At 43.1% G+C, this 20,064-nt stretch overlaps 1 protein-coding gene across 1 annotated transcript in view; it reads right to left on the bottom strand.

Annotated features, from left to right (window-relative positions):
* Positions 1-286: 286 nt before the first annotated feature.
* zgc:174356 (uncharacterized protein LOC100137120 homolog) overlaps positions 287-20,064 on the bottom strand; it is a 112,531-nt gene continuing 92,753 nt past the window's right edge. The window contains exon 7 of the mRNA XM_068044158.1: positions 287-1,588. Coding sequence (XP_067900259.1) covers positions 1,516-1,588 — 73 coding nt within the window. The 3' untranslated portion in view covers positions 287-1,515. The remainder of the gene's footprint in view (positions 1,589-20,064) is intronic.

Below are 20,064 nucleotides of genomic sequence, written 5' to 3' on the forward strand. Positions count from 1 at the left end.
TTAAGAAGGCATATGGTGTGTTAGCTTTTATTAATAGGGGGATCGAGTTTCGGAGCCACGAGGTTATGCTGCAGCTGTACAAAACTCTGGTGCGGCCGCACCTGGAGTATTGCGTGCAGTTCTGGTCACCGCATTATAGGAAGAATGTGGAAGCTTTGGAAAGGGTGCAGAGGAGATTTACTAGGATGTTGCCTGGTATGGAGGGAAGGTCTTACGAGGAAAGGCTGAGGGACTTGAGGTTGTTTTCGTTAGAGAGAAGGAGGAGGAGAGGTGACTTAATAGAGACATATAAGATAATCAGAGGGTTAGATAGGGTGGATAGTGAGAGTCTTTTTCCTCGGATGGTGATGGCAAACACGAGGGGACATAGCTTTAAGTTGAGGGGTGATAGATATAGGACAGATGTCAGAGGTAGTTTCTTTACTCAGAGAGTAGTAGGGGCGTGGAATGCCCTGCCTGCAACAGTAGTAGACTCTCCAACTTTAAGGGCATTTAAGTGGTCATTGGATAGACATATGGATGAAAATGGAATAGTGTAGGTCAGATGGTTTCACAGGTCGGTGCAACATCGAGGGCCGAAGGGCCTGTACTGCACTGTAATGTTCTATGTTCTATGTTCTAAACTACAAATAGCTTAACATAGCAGTTTGATTGGTCAACATATACAAGGACTCAGTGTGTTTTTACAGTGATATGTAGATTAGGAATTGTCTTTGAACACAATTAGTAAATAGCAATTGCTTTGACATTCATAATTTCCTTGTAAATTTAGCTTCAGTTTTTATGGTTGGAATAAACTAGCTTATTTTTCCTTTACCTTCTGGACACTTTATCTCTGTAACCTGCTACATATTTTGGCATGTGACCATTATTTTCTTGTAATTTTGACTTCACATTATGATTCTGAATTGCCAATGGTGTGCTGTAATTTATTACAATTAGCATACATGCTAATCAACTTACTTTGCATTTTGTTTTTGTAAGCGGCGACAAGAAAATAATTACCTTTCTATAATTACACATACACCTTAACCCTCCTCCCGTTATCTATTTGTCACTAATGCATCCCTATTACCCTTGATTAATTTTTCAACATTTCAAGGCAACTTCCTATTTTAATGTGCTATAAAATTACTGCGATTACCTCCTCATACAGGTTAAACAATCTATACTTCAATACAATTACTTCAGATACTACATGAATAAAGTTTATGACTAGCAACACACATTGGTCTAAGTAGATAAAGGAGGTGTTCCTTAAATTGTAATAATACCAATAATCTACCCTTTTAAAATCCATGAAACAACAAAAGTAAATTGCAACAATTTCTAGAAGAATAGCATAACTGCTATCCCATTATGTCTGGGTTAAAACTACTGGCACAGGCACAATGGGGCAAATGATCTCCTTCTGTGCTGTAATATTCTATGATTCTATGATATAGGGACAAAAGTCTGGATCAGCCATTTGTACCACTAATGCCAAATACAAGGAACAATTCTGCAGGCAGTTCTTCATTGAGCTGAAGCATCGCGATTCTCACTGGCTGGCAAAAGATGACTTGACGATGGCATTTCACTAATCCACCTGGGGAGCAAAGGGGGGAAAAAAGTTAGTTAGAGCAAGATCTAAATACAGCAGGAGAATACTCTACGTTTATAGTCTTATCTGATGTATTGAATATGTTTTTATAGGGTGCAAACCAAAGGTTCATTTGATAAATACCCTGCATGGTTGTAAAATCGAGCTATTCAGACCAGGAATGCCCCAGGTTTGGGCTTTGGCTTATCCGGCGTTAGCTGGTCATGGCAAGCACAGCGACGAGAGCAAATGTATGCAAAGATTATGCTGGGTTGCTGTTCCTGGTCATAATCTAGGGCCATTTGCTTGGACATGGATTAAAAATCAGATTGGGCACAGATGTGATGGTGCCTATAGTTTAAAAAAAAAACTGCCTTGGCTCACACATAGAGATGGCCACTTGTGACAAAGTATTGAGAAATAAAACACTCTTCCACTTGGTTGCCAACATTGGCATCAAGCAGAAGCCAGTCATGAAGCTCTCTCAACTTTGCTTCAAAAATGTCTCAACTCAGCCTCAAAAAAGCATTGTTACAGTACCAGTGTGCTTGCACTAATCAGATTTGCGGTCCTCTCCAGTGAAATTGCCAATTTAGCATCTATCAGTACTCAATTATAGCCTGCATTTGCTGTGGAATCACATATAGATGTCCGAGGAAAACCTTTCTTGTTCGCCTTAATATGTTCAGCATGTTATAGAACATGATGCACATGCATCCCTTATGATGAAAATAATACTGAACTTTTCCAAACAGTCTTCCCTCTTTTAGATAGTGACAACTCAGTTCTGAACTTCCACAGTTCCGACAAGAATGAAAAGATTACATTACTGTGAAATCATCAATTCTGTTCATGCTTAAGGTTGATGATCCATTTGGCTGATACCCCGTGAGCCAAAGAATTTTTAAAAAGTTCCATTCTCTCTCAAGCAATAGTGAGATTACAAAAAAAATTTGTATTCCATAACTCTTACTTTCTATACCAGCTGATGCTGCATAATTTGAATTCTCTCATTAGATAAAAGGCATCTCTTGAAACAAACATACCGTTCTTCATTTCAGAGAATTCATTTCTAAACTCATTGTAAATAACTTTAGAAATATGCAGCTAAAATGGGTGCAGTCATCACCAAAAGTCCACTGAAATCTAGCTGAGAAAGTAAATTGGGTGGGTGGAAGTGGAGGGGGGCTGTGAGAGAGGGAATTGAAGAAATAAAACATAAGTTATTCTTTCCCTCTATGACATACCTCCTCCATGCCTAGGAGAGGAGGCAAGATACCTGCCCCAGCTTTCTACTGCTGTTCTTCCATAACAGGTTGCTAGGAAATGTGCAAGCGTGTCACGTGGTGAGACACACTCTTGTTTTATATCTCTGTCCGCAAGGAAGCAGAAACTGCTACTCGATGCCTCCCTGCAACAGCATGGTTGAAATGAATGGTGTAATCAGTCTTGTCACTGTCCCATGGTACAGCTTGTCAAATGTCCAAACCACCATGCCAGGAACTATCCCAAGGAAAGGACTACCCAAAAATAGCACAATTGTAGAAACAGCAAAACTATTCATTGTAATCCAGTTACAAGGTCAAAGTCTCATAACTAAAGCTCCGATATTCCACTTTTTGTAATTCTGCATTATTTTGTTTTGGGTAGTTAGAGGAAATATATTACCTCACAGAGTAATAGTGAGCCAGACTTTTCTGTAGCGTAGCATTTGCCGTTAGTTAGGCCTATCCCTGCACCCTTCAGCTCAAAAGTTGCTGGATGTGTGAACAAAGTATCTGGGATCTGAGGGGACAAGATATCTCCTTAACCAATAACATTTAAGGATTAGGCAAAAACACAGGAAGGACTACAAAGGAGGGTGAATTAAAGGGGATGAATTCAAAGGGCTGAATTTCTACCATGAATGCAGGAAACAGGAGTTGGGACTGGTTTTGAGTCCTGAACCCACCTCCAGTGGGAAACTGATTACAGATTTTCATGTGGGTGAACCCTTAATTGGCATGGACTCAGGTTCTCTGTCAAATTAAGGGCAGTGGGCAGGCTGTCAAAGCTGGAGGCCTTCCAGCTTCAGAGAAGCAGCCAGCTGCAGTACAAGGTAAGTAGCTGAGAGGGCACCTTAACGAAAAGGTGTACTCGCAACCACTTTTTAAAAACTTTAAATAAAAAATATAAGCAGCATCCAGGCCACCAGTGTGTGTGTGGGTTGGAAGGGGGTGGGGGTGCCTTTGGCTGTACCCCCACCCAGACAGGCAGGGAGGGCTTGTAAGATTTGGTCCAGGAGTCACAGATTACCCAAAAGAAAGTCAAACTCATAGGTGATTTTAAAGCAGTTTATTAAGAAGCAACTGTTTAGATATGATACGTAAGCTGAATAGACACAAAACACACATGACCCACAACAGATGATAACAGTTTACTGGTCCTAGATCGGACGAACGGATGGGGGAAGGAGAGGGATTCTGATCACCGTAGCTGGCAGTGACAGACTCCATAGAATGGTTTACTGGTCCTAGATTGGATGAACAGACGGATAAAGCAGAGTGACGCTGATCTCCACAGCTGTTGATGGCAGTCTTTTCTGTTCTTAGTTTTCTTACGCTAACCAGTATGTTGGGCCGAAGCCAGCAGAGATCCGTTCAAGAACAGCTAAACAGGTTAGGCCTTTACTCATTGGAGTTCAGAAGAATGAGAGGTGATCTTATTGAAACATATAAGATTCTAAGGGGGCTTGACAGGGTAGATTTTTGAGAATATGTTTCCACAGGTGGGGGAATCTCGAACTAAGGGACATAGTTACAGAATAAGGGGTCACACATTTAAAACTGAGATGCAAAGGAATTTCTTCTCAGAGGGTGGTGAATTTCTGGAATTGTCTACCTCAGAGAGTTGTGGAGACCAGGTCACTAATTGTATTTAAGGAGGAGGTAGATAGATTTTTGAAATCTCAGGGAGTCGAGGATTATGTGGAGCAGCCCGAAAGAGGAGTTGAGGCCCGGGATAGATCAGCCATGATCTTATTGAATGGCGGGGCAGGCTTGAGGGGCTGAATGGCCTACTCCTGCTCCTATTTCTTATGTTCTTATGTTCACACCGAAAGCTTTCCTTTGTCTGATGTCTTCTTGAGCTAACCAAGGTGTTAGGCCAGAACCGGCATCGATCCACCTCGGAGAGCACTTTCCGTCCAAAGTGTTTTTTTTCTCCTGAGTGCCTGTTTATAAATCCTATTTCTAGGGGGCTGGAGTGTATCTTATGCCAATCACTTATTAAATTCTCCAATTAGCAAGGGAAAGATACCCAAGATAGATCACTCCCATTTCTGTGCGCCAGTCCAGGAAGCCATCTTATGGCATATCTCTTGCTAGGACATCCTGTTAACCTTACTCAGAGTTGTTTTAGATATGGAGCATGAGATTCCACCATATCAGGCTTTGGAATGTCTTCTGCTAGAGTCATGTCCATGGCAGAGATAACAAGCCTAAACTGCCCCGGGCCTGTGTCAGGCTGGCAGGCTGCAATAGAATCATTCTTATTAAGGGCGAAAGAGAGAGCTATTTCAATAATATTCAAGATTTTATAAGGTCATTTGACAGCCATTTCTTACAGGCCTGTAGGCCTGCCAGGAGCACTGGCACCCCAGCCTGCTGCTGGGTGCCCACCTCCATGCAGCTGATCTGCTTCCCATGGTGTCAGGGGACTGCAGGCTGACTGGAAAACCCCAGTCCGCCTCCATAACTTACCTTTAACAAGTTCTCTTAACAAGTCTAAAATAAAAACAAAGTGCTGGAAATACTCCGCAGGTCTGGCAGCATCTGTGGAGGGAGAAGCAGAGTTAAAGTTTCAGGTTGGTGACCTTTCATCAGAACCTGAAACTTTAACTCTGCTTCTCCCTCCACAGATGCTGCCAGACCTGCGGAGTATTTCCAGCACTTTGTTTTTATTGCAGATTTCCAGCATCCACTGTATTTTGCTTTTATCTTAATGAGCCTAATTGCCCGCACACCTCGTGGGGGTGAGTGATCTTCTTGGGTCCTGAACCTGCGTGGGCCAAAATGGCCAACATCAGGAATGGTATTCCAAAACTGACATGCCAGAAAGAGAGTGAAAGAAGGACTAGAGAAAGAGAGAGAGAAAGAGACAGACAGACAGAGAGACAGACACAGACAGACAGACAGACAGTCAAACAAGACTAAAAGGCAAAATATTTTTTCTTTACTAAATTTATCTGTATGGTTCGCTTTGGGATATCTTGCCAAGCATATGGCATAGACAGTATTCTTGCTTTCAGCCCATACAACCTGTATTTCCAGATGATAAATAAAATGGCCACAGACCAATTGTCTCAAAACTTCCCATAAAGGAGCCTGAGGGAAAATATTGAGCAGTCAGTGTACCATTTCCTTCTGCTTAGTGCAAGTAAATAAAAACAAAATTTGCACATTTTTCCCTGTCTTCCAAAAGCACTTGTAACTTATTTTTAAAGCAGGTGTTTACAATCACTTCACTCTTCTGAAGAGTCACATCCGACTTGAAATAGAACCATAGAAAAATTACAGCACAGAAGGAGGCCATTCAGCCTTTCGTGTCCATGCCGGCCGGCAAAAAAACTAGCCGCCCAATCTTATCCCATCTTTCAGCACTTGGTCCGTAGCCTTGCAGGTTACAGCACTTCAGGTGCATGTCCAGGTACCTTTTAAAAGGATTGAGGATTTCTGCCTCCACCACCGATCTGGCAGTGAATTCCAGACACCCACCACTCTCTGGGTGAAAAAGTTTTTTCGCATGTCCTCTTTAATCCTTCTAACAATCACCTTAAATCTGTGCCCCCTGTTAATTGACCTCTCTGCTAGGGGAAACAGGTCCTTCCTGTCTACTCTATCTAGGCCCCTCATAACTTGTACACCTCAATTAAGTCACCCCTCAGACTCCTCTGTTCTAAGGAAAACAACCCTAGGACTCCAATCTTTCCTCATAGCTGCAACTTTCAAGCCCTGGCAACATTCTCTTAAATCTCCTCTGTATTCTCTCCAGAGCAATTATGTCCTTCCTGTAATGTGCTGACCAGAACTGTACGCAATACTCCAGCTGTGGCCTAACCAGCATTTTATACAGTTCCAGAATTACATCCCTGCTTTTGTATTCTATATTCAGCCAATAAAGGAAAGCATTCCATATGCCTTCTTCACCACTGTATTTGCCCGTCCTGCCACCGTCAAGGACCTGTGGATATGCACTCCAAGGTCTCTCACTTCTTCTACCTCCTCCCATTTATTGTGTATTCCCTCGCTTAGTTTGCCCTCCCCAAATGCATTACCTCACACTTTTCAGGATTGAATTCCATTTGCCACTTTTCCGCCCACTCAACCAAACTATTGATATCATTCTGGAGTCTACGGCTATCCTCTTCACTATTAACTACACAGCCAATTTTTGTGTCTACAGCAAATTTCCCAATCATGCCTCCCACATTTAAATCCAAATCATTAATATATACCATAAACAGCAAGGGATCCAACACTGAGCCCTGTGGAACGCCACTGGAAACCGCTTTCCATTCACAAAAACATCTATCGACTACTACCCTTTGTTTCCTGTCGCTGAACCAATTTTGGATCCAACCTGCTACATTCCCCTGTACTCCAAGGGCTTTCATTTTGCTGACCAGTCTGCCGTGTGGGACCGTGTCAAATGCCTTACTAAAATCCATGTAAACCACATCCACTGCACTACCCTCATCAATCCTCCTTGTTACTTCCTCAAAAACTCAATCAACTTAGTAAGACATGATCTTCCCTTAATAAATCCATGCTGACTATCCCTGATTAATCCATGCCTTTCTAAATGTTAACTTTCTCTCTCCACAGATGCTGCCAGACCCGCTGAGCATTTCCAGCACTTTGTTTTTATTTCAGATTTCCCGCAATATTTTGCTTTTATTGTCATCAGTGGTTATTGCACATTGCACGAAGACAGTCAGATGCAGTATGAAAACAATTTATTAGCATACATTTGAAAGCAACCACACCCAAGTGGCTAATTCTGCACTGAATCTATTGCAACATAGGACAAAAGTCATATCGCAAAATTAGTAAATGCACCTTCTGGTTCAGTGCTATGTTTGGTCTCTGATCTGTGCCTAGTTCACTATGAAAGATGCAGGGGACGATAACTGGCACCCTGGTGCCCTGAAGATTTGAGAGGGATCCGTGAGCTGCACTTACTGATCCTGACTGGTATCCAAAAATCTTTGCTGGAAAGTGTAGGTGCAGACTGTTTGGAAAATAGAGCTTTTTCCCTGTGTGTATTGCTTGCATTTGTATAATTCTAAAACTGTGATGGCCTTAAGACAGACTCTGAGCACTTCACTGAAACAATGGTTGTTCAGAGTCAAATTTTCTGTCTCCAACCCTCTGGCAGCTTTGGCTCCAGCATCTAATTATCAGTTGTCTTTAAAGGAGGTAGTGTGTTTTTAAGAAGCTAATTCTGTTTGCAACTGGACAAATAATGCTAGCAAAGGGATACACCAGTGGCTGTGAATTAACCGCTGGATTCAGAGAGCCCTTTGTCCCATAACCATTAAGCAATAGAAGATAGATTGTAAACTGTAGCTTGCAATCGGCACCATTGTCACATAGTTAAGATGCCATTGTTGGTTTGGTGCTCAAAACTGATGGGTTATAGTATCAACAAGGGATATGCTTGAAATTCCGATGAAAAACATCTCTATAATCCAAGGACTTTCTATGGGGAAAGGAATATATTTCACCAGAAACTCCAATCTCCAAGAACTTGTTAAAAGATGCTGGAAGAACCTCACTTTATTTTAATATAAAGCAGTTGAGCTGGTTTGTATGTTGTGCATGCATAATTATTGTAAAGCATAATGTCTTCTATATAATATGTGTAAATAAATGTGGACAGCAGTTGAGCCTATATGATGTAATACACCAGGGTAATAGAAAGAAAGATTTGTATTTATACAGCTCCTTTCACAACACCGTCCATCGTTGGCTGTAAAGTGCCTTGAAAATACCTTTGAAGTGTAGTCACAGTTATAATGTAGGAAACAAGGCAGCTAATTTGTGTACATCAATCTCCCGTACAGCAATGTGATAATGAGCACATAACTTGTTTCTTGTGATGTTGATTGAGAGATAAATATTGACCACGACACCGGGGATAACTCCTCTGTTCTGCTTCAAAAATGTGCCATGGGATCTTTTACATCTACCCGAGAGGGCAGACAGGGCCTTGGTTTAAACCTCTCATCTGAAAATCAGCACCTCCCACAGTGCAGCACTCCCTCAGTACTGCACTGAAGTGTTAGCCATGATTTTTGTGCTCAGGTCCTGGAGTGGGACTTGAATCCACAACCTTCCAACTCAAAGGCAAGAGTGCTACTAACTAAGAGACAGCTGAAAGCACTTTGGGACATCCAGTGGTTGCGAAAGACACTTTATAAATGCAATTTTTCTTTTCTTTCTAACTTGACACCTAGCCCAAGGAAACCAGAAGAATGATTAAAGTGGAAAATAGAAAAACTACATTCAAAAAGTGGACTGTACACATGGCAGGAAGATTAAATTCTGCGGTTGACTACCTAACCTGTGAGTACTCATTATAGGCACAGTGACAGAACTGTAAAAAAGTGTTCCATTCCCAACATGGACAGCTTTCACCTGGAATACAAAGTTCATGCAATTGTTTTTTATGAAATAGAATTTTTGTGTAAGGTATTGTATACACTGAAGGATTAAAAGGAACCACGTTTCCTATCTGTTAGCGTTACAATGGTTATTCTCCAATTATCAGCCTACACAACTGACGGATGCAATGCAAAGGAGACACAAAAGGACGTAACATTTGTGCTGCTTAGCCATTCTCCCCCACAGCTCCACACTTAATCTTTCAGTGAACATCAGCTGCACACCCCCTCCAGCCCTCTATAGCATGAACCCATTTCTCAACCAAAGCTAAAGAGACAGATGCGATTGGTTCACTATTGCATGTTACTGTACTTGACATCAAAAAACAATTAGGCCAACAGAAACAAATAGGCAGCACACTAGTTTGAAAGAGTTAAAATGTTAACAAAAACAAAAGCCAATTATTTTTTTTAAATGGGGAAGAAATAGGCTATAGCCCCAGGTTGAAGATCCTTCCATAGAGTCCAGGAGTTTAATTATTTCAGGGAAGTTGGTGCATTGCGGATTGATTGCTCGGATGTTGATAAATTGCACGTCCAGTTGAGCTCCATTGCATTCGCCACTACTTTAGTTTGGAATCTCTTGCTGCCAGGCTCTGTGGTTGGTTAGCAAAGGAAAGGACGAAACGCAACAGCATCCCCCCACCCATATTCCACATATGGAATGCCGGATAATAGCCTGGTTAGTGGGTGGGGGTAGAGAGGTAGGAGACAGCAACGTATGTTCACAGAAGGAAGGAAGGAAAATTCTCTTTATTTCCCCCTCCATGCACAAAACAAAGAAAATAAAAGGCGCATCAATCTCTGCCACCCTCGCATACCTCCTAGTGATTAGAAAAAGGAGGAAAGAGAAGGGGAAAAGGGAGGAAGCAGATTAATGAATAAAATGAGCGTTCAAGAGATTACTAAATTGATTTTTCATTACAGTTTGTGGTGGTGACGTTTTGCAGACATCCTAGTGCCGTGCATTCTAGCCCACACCGCAATGATAATTGCTCTGGCCATTATCCTTTCCAATAATACTTCTTTCTCCACCCACATGGCAATGTATAATTAGAGAATCTTGAAACTATACAACACATCACTGCCAAATGCCACTTCCTAAAGAGGGTGTAATTTGTGCTGTCAATGTTGTGGTTAATTACACATCAGTTTCACTTTGGCATTTTATCACTGCACTGTGGAATTTGGGACATTTCTTATGGCAGACTTAGTAACCAAGGCAGGATTTATTGCCATTTTAAAAGAGAGGTTCTATTTTAGTGCAATGTTAGAAAAGTGTGAGTGTATGTTAGTAACTGTAATTGCCTTTTAATCTAGATCTTGGAAGTCAACAATACTGCAGTGAATGATATTGCTCATCATTTCCCAAAGGCATCTGCACTCTACATTATTTCCTGAATAAATTCAACAAACCTGGTCCCAGAACTCCACTATCGCTGTCCTGTACACAGAAATAACAAGATGGAAACAGGCTGTTTCCTCAACTAATCCATGCTCGTGTTTACCATCCACACAAGTAAATAGTCCAAATCATATTTACCCACTCTGTTCCCCTAATCCATTCAGCTGCCAATCAAATATAATTTTAAATGCAGGGCTGAATTTCCTTGGGGCTTCTCCTCCTCTGCTACCGTAACTTTGGTGGTAGTTCAGCAGAAATAGCATGTATCTGCTCTGATGATGCCACCTTCCATGGCTTCTGATATGTCTTCCTTTTTCCTCAACCGAGGATTTCCCCCCACTGTTGTTGACAGGGCCCTCAACCGTGTCCGGCCCATTCCCCGCACCTCTACCCTCACCCCTTCCCCTCCCTCCCAGAACCGCGACAGGGTTCCCCTTGTCCTCACTTTCCACCCCTTCAGCCTCCATATCCAAAGGATCATCCTCCGCCATTTCCACCACCTGCAGCGTGATGCCACTACCAAACGCATCTTCCCCTCCCTTCCCCTGTCAGCATTCCGAAGGGATCGTTCTCTCTGCGACACCCTGGTCCACTCCTCCATTACCCCCACCACCTCGTCCTCGTCCCCGCCCCATGGCACCTTCCCCTGCAATCGCAGGAGGTGTAATACCTGTCCATTTACCTCCTGTCTCCTCACTATCCCAGGCCCAAACACTCCTTTCAGGTGAAGCAGTGATTTACTTGTACTTCTTTCAATGTAGTATACTGTATTCTCTGCTCACAATGTGGTCTCCTCTACATTGGGGAGTCCAAACGCAGACTGGGTGACCGCTTTGCAGAACACCTCCGCTCAGTCCTAAAGCATGACCCCGAGCTTCCAGTTGGTTGCCATTTTAACACTCCCCCCTGCTTTCAGGCTCACATCTCTATCCTGGGCTTGCTGCAGTGTTCCAGTGAACATCAACGCAAGCTCGAGGAACAGCATCTCATTTTCCGATTAGGCACACTACAGCCTGCCGGACTGAACATTCAGTTCAATTATTTCAGAGCATGACGGGCCCCCCATTTTACTTTTATTTTTAGTTATTTTTTCTTTTTTCTTTTTTACATTTTTTACAATTTTTTTTCTTTTGTTTATTTCATTTCATTGTAGTTTGTTCAGTTTGCTTACCCACTGTCTTTTTTTCATGTTTGTACTTGCTGCTGCTCAATCTTCAGTTCATTAACATCCTATCTGTACTAATGCTTTGTCTTTCAACACACCATTAACATATTGTTTGCCTTTGCTCCATGACCTCTTGGTCAGCTATGTGGCCTTGTCCAATCTACACCTTTTCCTTTGTTATCTCTTGCCCCACCCCCGGCTCACTTGCTTATAACCTTTGACATTTCTAATATTTGCTAGTTCCGAAGAAGGGTCACTGACCCGAAACGTTAACTCTGCTTCTCTTTCCACAGATGCTACCAGACCTGCTGAGTGGTTCCAGCATTTCTTGTTTTTATTTCAGATTTCCAGCATCCGCAGTATTTTGCTTTTATTATTATGAACGTGGGTAAACTGGGTTTCTGCCCGCGTTACATCGGTGTAGCAAGGAAAGCTCTGGGGAAATTCACTCCCATAGTTTCTGCCTCAGCAAGCGAGCTTCGCAGCCTCGTAGCACTGTGTAATGAACTTTCCATTGCTCTCAGTTTGAAATTTTTGTATCTCATGGCCCCTCATAATTAGGGCCCTACCAAATTCATGGCTGTGGAAAATGGACTGTGAAATCTCGGGTCCTCCGTGAAATCCGCCATTTTGCAAACTTCCCGTATTTTATTCATGGACACAAGGCTCACCTCGCTGATTGGTAGATGAAGGAGGGCTTCCAGTGGAGTTTTGAGAGAAGCAGTCTCAAGTGTTAGCAAACAAGTGAGAATGCCAGAATGAGCAAATCAAAAACAGCCACAACAATTACTGCAACACATCGAGTGAAAGAATTTGGAAGCCAAATTCTGCATTCCAATGGTGGAATACTGTTTTGTACAAGTTGAAATGTTTCATTGGCTCACACACGGCGAGCAACGGTTCAGCGTCACTTAAAGTCTGAAAGCATCCGACACTGCACTGCTGGAAAATGAACATGCAAAAAAAAATAAAGCAACAATCTAATCTCTTTTTAAGTCGACACAGAGCTCAGAAAATCTTCAGTTGGTTACAATGGAACTTGTGGATTCTTTTGCAAGCGCCAACGTACCATTGGAAAAACTTGATCACACAAAGCTGCGGGTATTCATTCAACGTAATGTGCAAAATGGTGGTTGCTTGCCAAGAGCAAATAAACTATGACAGGACTACCTACCGAAGGTTTTTGCAAGACATTGTGAGGAGATGTAGTCTCAGATTAACGCATGTGAGTCTCCATGCTCACATTCAACCACTGACTTCAGTGAATAAAGAATGTGACCTGTTTATAGTCAGCTGTTTACAATAGCTTTTGAGTGTACAATAAATGCCATTTGAAACCAGAAACCTCCCTTGACTTTTTTTTGTTTTAAATAGATCATGTTCATGGTCTGTTGCGACACTGGAAAATTTATAATTCAAATACATGAAAACGGGAAAGTCACAATTCTTAAAATGCCGTAACTGTGAAATTTGTAAAATTTGACTGTTAATTTGACTGTTAAAGGGCCTCACTCATAATAGATCCCTCAACTACTGGGAACAGTCTGCTTCTACCTGTCCCATCCTTTAAACACTTTGATAATATTGCCTCATAATCTTCATTGTTCTAACAAAAAAAAAGAGCACAAATGAACCAAGCTTACACAATGCTTTGCACAATTTAAAAATTCTATACCTATTGAAACACTATGCACATTGTCCTAGAAATTTACTCTGATCAGCTTTACTACTGGTAGAATCAATAGTGGCTAAAACAGATATTTATTTTACTCAAAAAGTAAGGTTTTTTTCCACCTGCATTTTTTTTTTTAAACAGACAAGTTGATCTGGGGTCATCTCCAGATGTCAACAGATGGCATAAATCTATTCACCTAAAGCTACACAAAAGCATACAGGGTCCAACCTTAATTGAATTTCTCTTATCACTCTGTCAACACATTTTTAACATTCTGTTGCACACTTCTCTTCCTTCCACCCACTGCCCCCACCATTCCAAAATAAAGCAGTACAAAACTGCTAAGCTCCATTAACGACTGCACAGGAAGATTTGTGCTGTTGCCAACCCAGATTTTGGCAAAAATGAATGTTGCTTTACGATGAAGGACTCCAGCTATGTTTAAAAATAACTACAGCTTCAGGACAAAAGCAGTCCGGTTTACACAGCCACATCTGTGTGAACAGGTTACAACCGCGGCCCTCAAATATTATATCAGCACTGTGTAATTTTATAGTAACTCTCAACTAGAAGTACAACCCAGGAGATTATATGACTGCTCGGGGGAGGGAATGCCAGGAAATCACAATGCTTTATTGCATCGTGAATGAGACTGACTCGATGGACAAAGTCGTCTATTTCTGGCCATCATTTTGCACACTTGTATTTCAGTTTTCTCTCGCAGAGGGTAAGGAAATCCCTAAAGAGGAAATAGGAAGTGTCAAAGTGAGCTGAAAGTGTGCTCAGAGAGATAGGGTAATCAAGTGGGTGTAAAAGAGAGAAGCAAGGTAACAAAGCAAATTAATTCGAGAAAGAGTTCCAAAGAGTTGAGGTGGGGAGGGTTGGGGTGGGGTGAGAGGGTCATAATACAAACAAACATTTTATGCATTTAGTGAAATAGTGAAAGGTCAGATTGAACATAGGAACATGGGAAATAGGAACAGGAGTAGGCCATTCAGCCCCATTCAACTAGATCATGGCTGATCTTCTACCTCAATGCCATTTTCCCACACTATCCCCATGTCCCTTGATATCTTTAATATCTAGACATCTATTGATCTCTGACTTGAATATACTCAATGTCTAAGTCTCAACAGCTGTCTGGGGTAGAGAATTCCAAAGATTCACCATCCTCTGAGTGAAGAAATTCCTTCTCATCTCAGTCCTAAATGGCCTACCTCTTATTCTGGGATTGTATCCTCTGGTTCAGGATCCCCCAGCCAGGGGAAACATCTGTCCTGCATCTATAGGAATTTAAGGGTTTGAGAACATGTTTATGCAAGGAAGAGACAAGTAAAAGTATATTCTAAGCATTCAAAATGATCTGAGTTGTAATGTAACCTGCTTCCGGGGGGGTTGCTGTGAAAATTTGCAACATTAGGAGCCAGGGGGAGGTAAAACTAGCAGAAGCAGCAAGAAATGTGAAATTATAAAGTTCTGAAATAGACCAGAAGCCTTATTAAATTAAGTAAACATTGTTTAATCTCTATCTTTGGTAGACATTCTGTAGAATGAAGGAATGGCCAGAGATGGAGGAACTGAGGAACAAGCATCAGGGGAATAAGGGATACAGGCAGCGACATATGTCCAGATGAGATCGTTCAGAGGAGACGGTGGAAGGATCTGAAGACGAGAATGCAGACATCAATTTGCAGGGCACAGCGAATTAGTGTAAGGACAGGTTGGATAATCATGCAGGGCTTTGGCTACAGGATTTTGAATTAAAGTGAGGGGAGTTGGCTGACAAAGTGGAGCATTATAGAAATATATTTCAGAAGTAATGAAAATACTGATTGAGTAGGAGAGAGGCTGGGGTATAGGTTGGCAATGATCTCAAGATGCGAAAGTGCAGTCTTGGTGACTAATCAGATGTGAAATTAAAAGAATAGAACAGAGTTGCAGAACACCAAGTCTGCGCAGCAACTGGTTCAGCCTGCGTGGGATTAGAACCAAAAATGGGACCATAAAAAGAATGACTTCAATTTTCCTAATGTTGAGCTCAAGGTAACTTGAGTTCATCACGTCAGGCAAGCAGCCAATATGGTTCAGTTGGTAACACACTGACCCGAGTCAGTAGGCCTTGGGTCAAGTCCCACTCCAGTGACTGGAGCACATAATCCAGTCTGACACTTCAGTGTCATACTGAGGGAGTGCTGCACTGTCAGAGGTGACGTCTTTCAGGTGAAACAGAGATCCTAACTGCCCTCCCCAGAGAATTCAGTTTAATGTTTTATCCAATAAACAACACCTTCAATAGTTCAGCACTCTTTCAATATTTGTAATCTTACTTGCAATCTTGCTTTTCACTGAATGCAGTATCTGAAATGCCTTGGGCTGACCCAGTGTGCAAAGCAGTTTAATAAAGCAGAAATTTAAAATTGATCATTTCTGTATTAGAAGCAAAAGCAATTTTGCAGATAAGTTTAAAAGAAATGAAAACCTTTATTTCTATCTTTCCTTTTTGTAATTACAAAGCTCGTTTTAGTGATGGTAGTGGGGGTTACCATTGACCAGAAATGTAACTGGACCAGCCATACAAATACTGTGGCTACAAGAGCAGGTCAGAGGCTGGGAATTGTGTGACAAGTAACTCACATCCCGACTGCCCGAAGCCTGTCCACTATCTACAAGGGACAAGTCAGGAGTGTCATGGAATACTCTCCATGCCGGGATGAGTGCAGCTCCAACAACACTCAAGAAGCTCGACACCATCCAGGGCAAAGCAGCCACTTGATTGGCACCCCATCCACCACCTTCAACATTCGCTCCCTCCCCTACCAACCCACAGTGGCAGCAGTGTGTACCATCTACATGATGCACTGCAGTAATTCACCACAGCTCCTTCGACAGCAGCTTCCAAATCCACAATCTCTACCACCTGGACGGACAAGGGCAGCCGACGCGTAGAACATCACCACCTGCAAGTTCCCCTCCAAGCCACACACCATTCTGACTTGGAAATATATCGCCATTCTTTCACTGTTGATGGGTCCTGGAGCACCCTTCCTAACAGCACGTGGGTGCATCTACCCCACATGGACTGCAGTGGTTCAAGGCAGCAGCTCACCGCCACCTTCTCAAGGGTATTTAGGGATGGGCAATAAATTCTGGCCTTGCTAACGATGCTCAAATCCTGTGAATGAATTTTTTTAAAAGTGTTGGTGGAGCAAAACATTTTGGCTGGGACACTGGGCACAACTCCCCTGCTCTTCATCAAAATAGTGCCATGGCATCTTTTAAATCCACCTGAAAAGTCAATCAAGGCCACGGTTTAATGTCTCAAATGAAAGACCACACCTCTGACAGTGCAGCACACCCTCAGTACTGCACTGGAATGTCAGCCTAGATTTTGTACTCAAGTCTGTGGAGTGAGACATGAAGCCAGACCATCTGACTCAGAGGCAAGAGTGCTATCAACAGAGCTACAGCTGACACGGACACATTCAATGTCTCCAGAATAAAAATCGCTCCACTCAGTAATCCCATTATTTTTTCTACTGCCATGCACTAGCAGCAATAGATTACCAGCTGTATGAAAGATGTCCCATGCCCATTACTGAACTCCTTTTCATGACAACAGCTTTATAAGGTTTGTCTTTCTCTCTTTCTTTTCCCCCAACTTTGTTCTCTCGAGATGCCAACTCCTAGCTAGAGCGTTCCTAATGTATCTAATGTACCTCCATTGTGTGAATGCATTGACAGTAGATGCCAGTTGTCTAACCACAGGGGATATTACAGCTGATCCTGATTCTCACACATTCCAGAGTTCAATTGCAGCATCCTCGCACTGCCCTGGCAGAAATCAATTAACCTAGCACGGGCCAAGCACTGAACCCAAGGCCTCCTTGGTTGGTACAGCACAACTATTCACTGTTTAAACCTGAGGCAAGCATCAAATAAATCAGTCCTGTTAAGTTTAATTGGGGAAACAAGATTCAAGTAAACCTATATATTCTTACCTTTTGTTGCAGCAGCTTTTCCTGAAGCAGCGATAGTGCGAGCGAGGTGTCAGCTGGGAAGGTGAGTTTCAGTTTAAAATAACTTACCTTTTGTTGCAGCAGCTTTTTCTGAAGCAGCGATAGTGCGAGCGAGGTGTCAGCTGGGAAGGTGAGTTTCAGTTTAAAATAACTTACCTTTTGATTTGGCGGACAAGGGGACTGCTGGGGAAGTAAACCTATATATTCGGGCAGTGGCTAAACCCGAAACACTACACGTGTAGTGTCTCCCACCCATCCTCCTCCTCTAACCAACAAAAAAAAAGGACTCTTGTGTGGAGGGTTTGGTAAGGTAAGGTTTTCCTTTTTTTTTAAATCTCTGTTGTCAATTGAGTGCGGAAGGGATGGAAGCTAGGGCAGTTACATGCTCCTCTTGCAGGATGTGGAAGGTGAGGGTCACCATTTGTGTCCCTGCTGACTTCACCTGTGAGAAGTGCACCCAACTCCAGCTCCTCGCAGACCGCGTTAGGGAACTGGAGCTGGAGCTGGATGAACTTCGGAACATTCAGGATGTTGAGGGGGTGATAGAGAGCAGTTATAGGGAAGTAGTGACACCTAAGTTACAGGATAAAGGTAGTTGGGTGACCGTCAGGGGAGGGAAAGGGAATAGGCGCACAGTGCAGGGATCCCGTGGCCGTTCCCCTCAATAATACGTATACCGTTTTGGATACGGTTGCGGGGGGGACCTACCAGAGGAAAGCCACAGTGGCCAGGTCTCTGGCACTGAGCCTGGCTCAGTGGCTCAGAAGGGAAGGGGGGAGAATAGGAGAGCGATAGTGATAGGAGATTCAATGGTTAGAGGAACAGACAGGAGATTCTGTGGTCGCGAACGAGACTCCCGGATGGTATGTTGCCTCCCGGATGCCAGGGTCAGGGATGCCTCGGATCGAGTCCACAGGATTCTTCAGGGGGAGGGGGAGCAGCCAGAGGTCATGGTACATATCGGTACCAATGACATAGCTAGGAAAAGGGCTGAGGACCTGAAAAGCGAATATAGGGAGTTAGGTTGGAAGCTGAAGGGCAGGACGAGCAGAGTAGTAATCTCAGGATTGTTACCGGTGCCACGTGCTAATGAGGCTAGAAACAGGGAGCGAGTGCAGCTGAACACGTGGCTACAGAGCTGGTGTAGGAGGGAGGGCTTCAGATATGTGGATCATTGGGATACCTTCTGGGGAAGGTGGGACCTGTACAAGAAGGACGGGTTGCATCTGAACTGGAGGGGCACCAATATACTGGGCGGGAGGTTTGCTAGAGCTCTTCGGGAGGGTTTAAACTAGTTTGGCAGGGGGATGGGAACCGGAGCTACGGATCAGTGGATGGGGTAGCTGTTGAACAGGCAGATACCGAGTGCAGAGAGTCTGTGAGGAAGGTTAGACAGTTGACAGGGCAAAGTTGCAGCCAGTATGATGGGTTGAAGTGTGTCTATTTTAACGCAAGAAGTGTCAGGAATAAGGGTGATGAACTTAGAGCATGGATCAGTACTTGGAGCTACAATGTTGTGGCCATTATGGAGACGTGGATATCACAGGGGCAGGAATGGATGTTGGATGTTCCGGGGTTTAGATGTTTCAAAAGGAATAGGGAGGGAGGTAAAAGAGGTGGGGAAGTGGCATTGTTAATCAGGGATAGTATCACAGCTGCAGAAAGGGAGGTCGTCGAGGAGGGTTTGTCTACTGAGTCATTATGGGTGGATGTCAGAAACAGAAAAGGAGTCACTTTGTTGGGAGTTTTCTATAGACCCCACAATAGCAACAGAGACATGGAGGAACAGATTGGGAGGCAGATTTTGGAAAGATGCAGAAGTAACAGGGTTGTTGTCATGGGTGACTTCATCTTCCCTAATATTGATTGGAACCTCCTTAGTGCAAATAGTTTGGATGGAGCAGTTTTTGTCAGGTGTGTCCAGGAAGGTTTCCTGACTCAATGTGTAGATAGGCCGACTAGAGGGGAGACTATGTTGGACTTGGTGCTTGGCAACGAACCAGGCCAGGTGGCAGATCTCTCGGTGGGAGAGCATTTTGCTAATAGTGATCACAACTCCCTGACCTTTACTATAGTCATGGAGAGGGACAGGAGCAGAACGGATGGGAAAATATTTAATTGGGGGAGGGGGAATTACAATACTATTAGACAGGAACTGGGGAGCATAAATTGGGAACAGATGTTCTCAGGGAAATGCACGACAGAAATGTGGAGGTTGTTTAGGGAGCACTTGCTGCGACTGCTGGATAGGTTTGTCCCGATGAGGCAGGGAAGGGATGGTAGGGTGAAAGAACCTTGGATGACAAGAGATGTGGAACAGCTAGTCAAGAGGAAGAAGGAAGTTTACTTAAGGTTGAGGAAGCAAGGATCAGACAGGGCTCTAGAGGGTTACAAGGTAGCCAGGAAGGAACTGAGGAATGGACTTAGGAGAGCTAGAAGGGGACATGAAAAAGTCTTGGCGGGTAGGATTAAGGAAAATCCCAAGGCGTTCTACACTTATGTGAGGAACAAGAGGA

The sequence above is a fragment of the Heterodontus francisci genome, chromosome 13 (assembly GCF_036365525.1).
Source record: "Heterodontus francisci isolate sHetFra1 chromosome 13, sHetFra1.hap1, whole genome shotgun sequence".
NCBI classification, from domain to species: Eukaryota; Metazoa; Chordata; class Chondrichthyes; order Heterodontiformes; family Heterodontidae; genus Heterodontus; species Heterodontus francisci.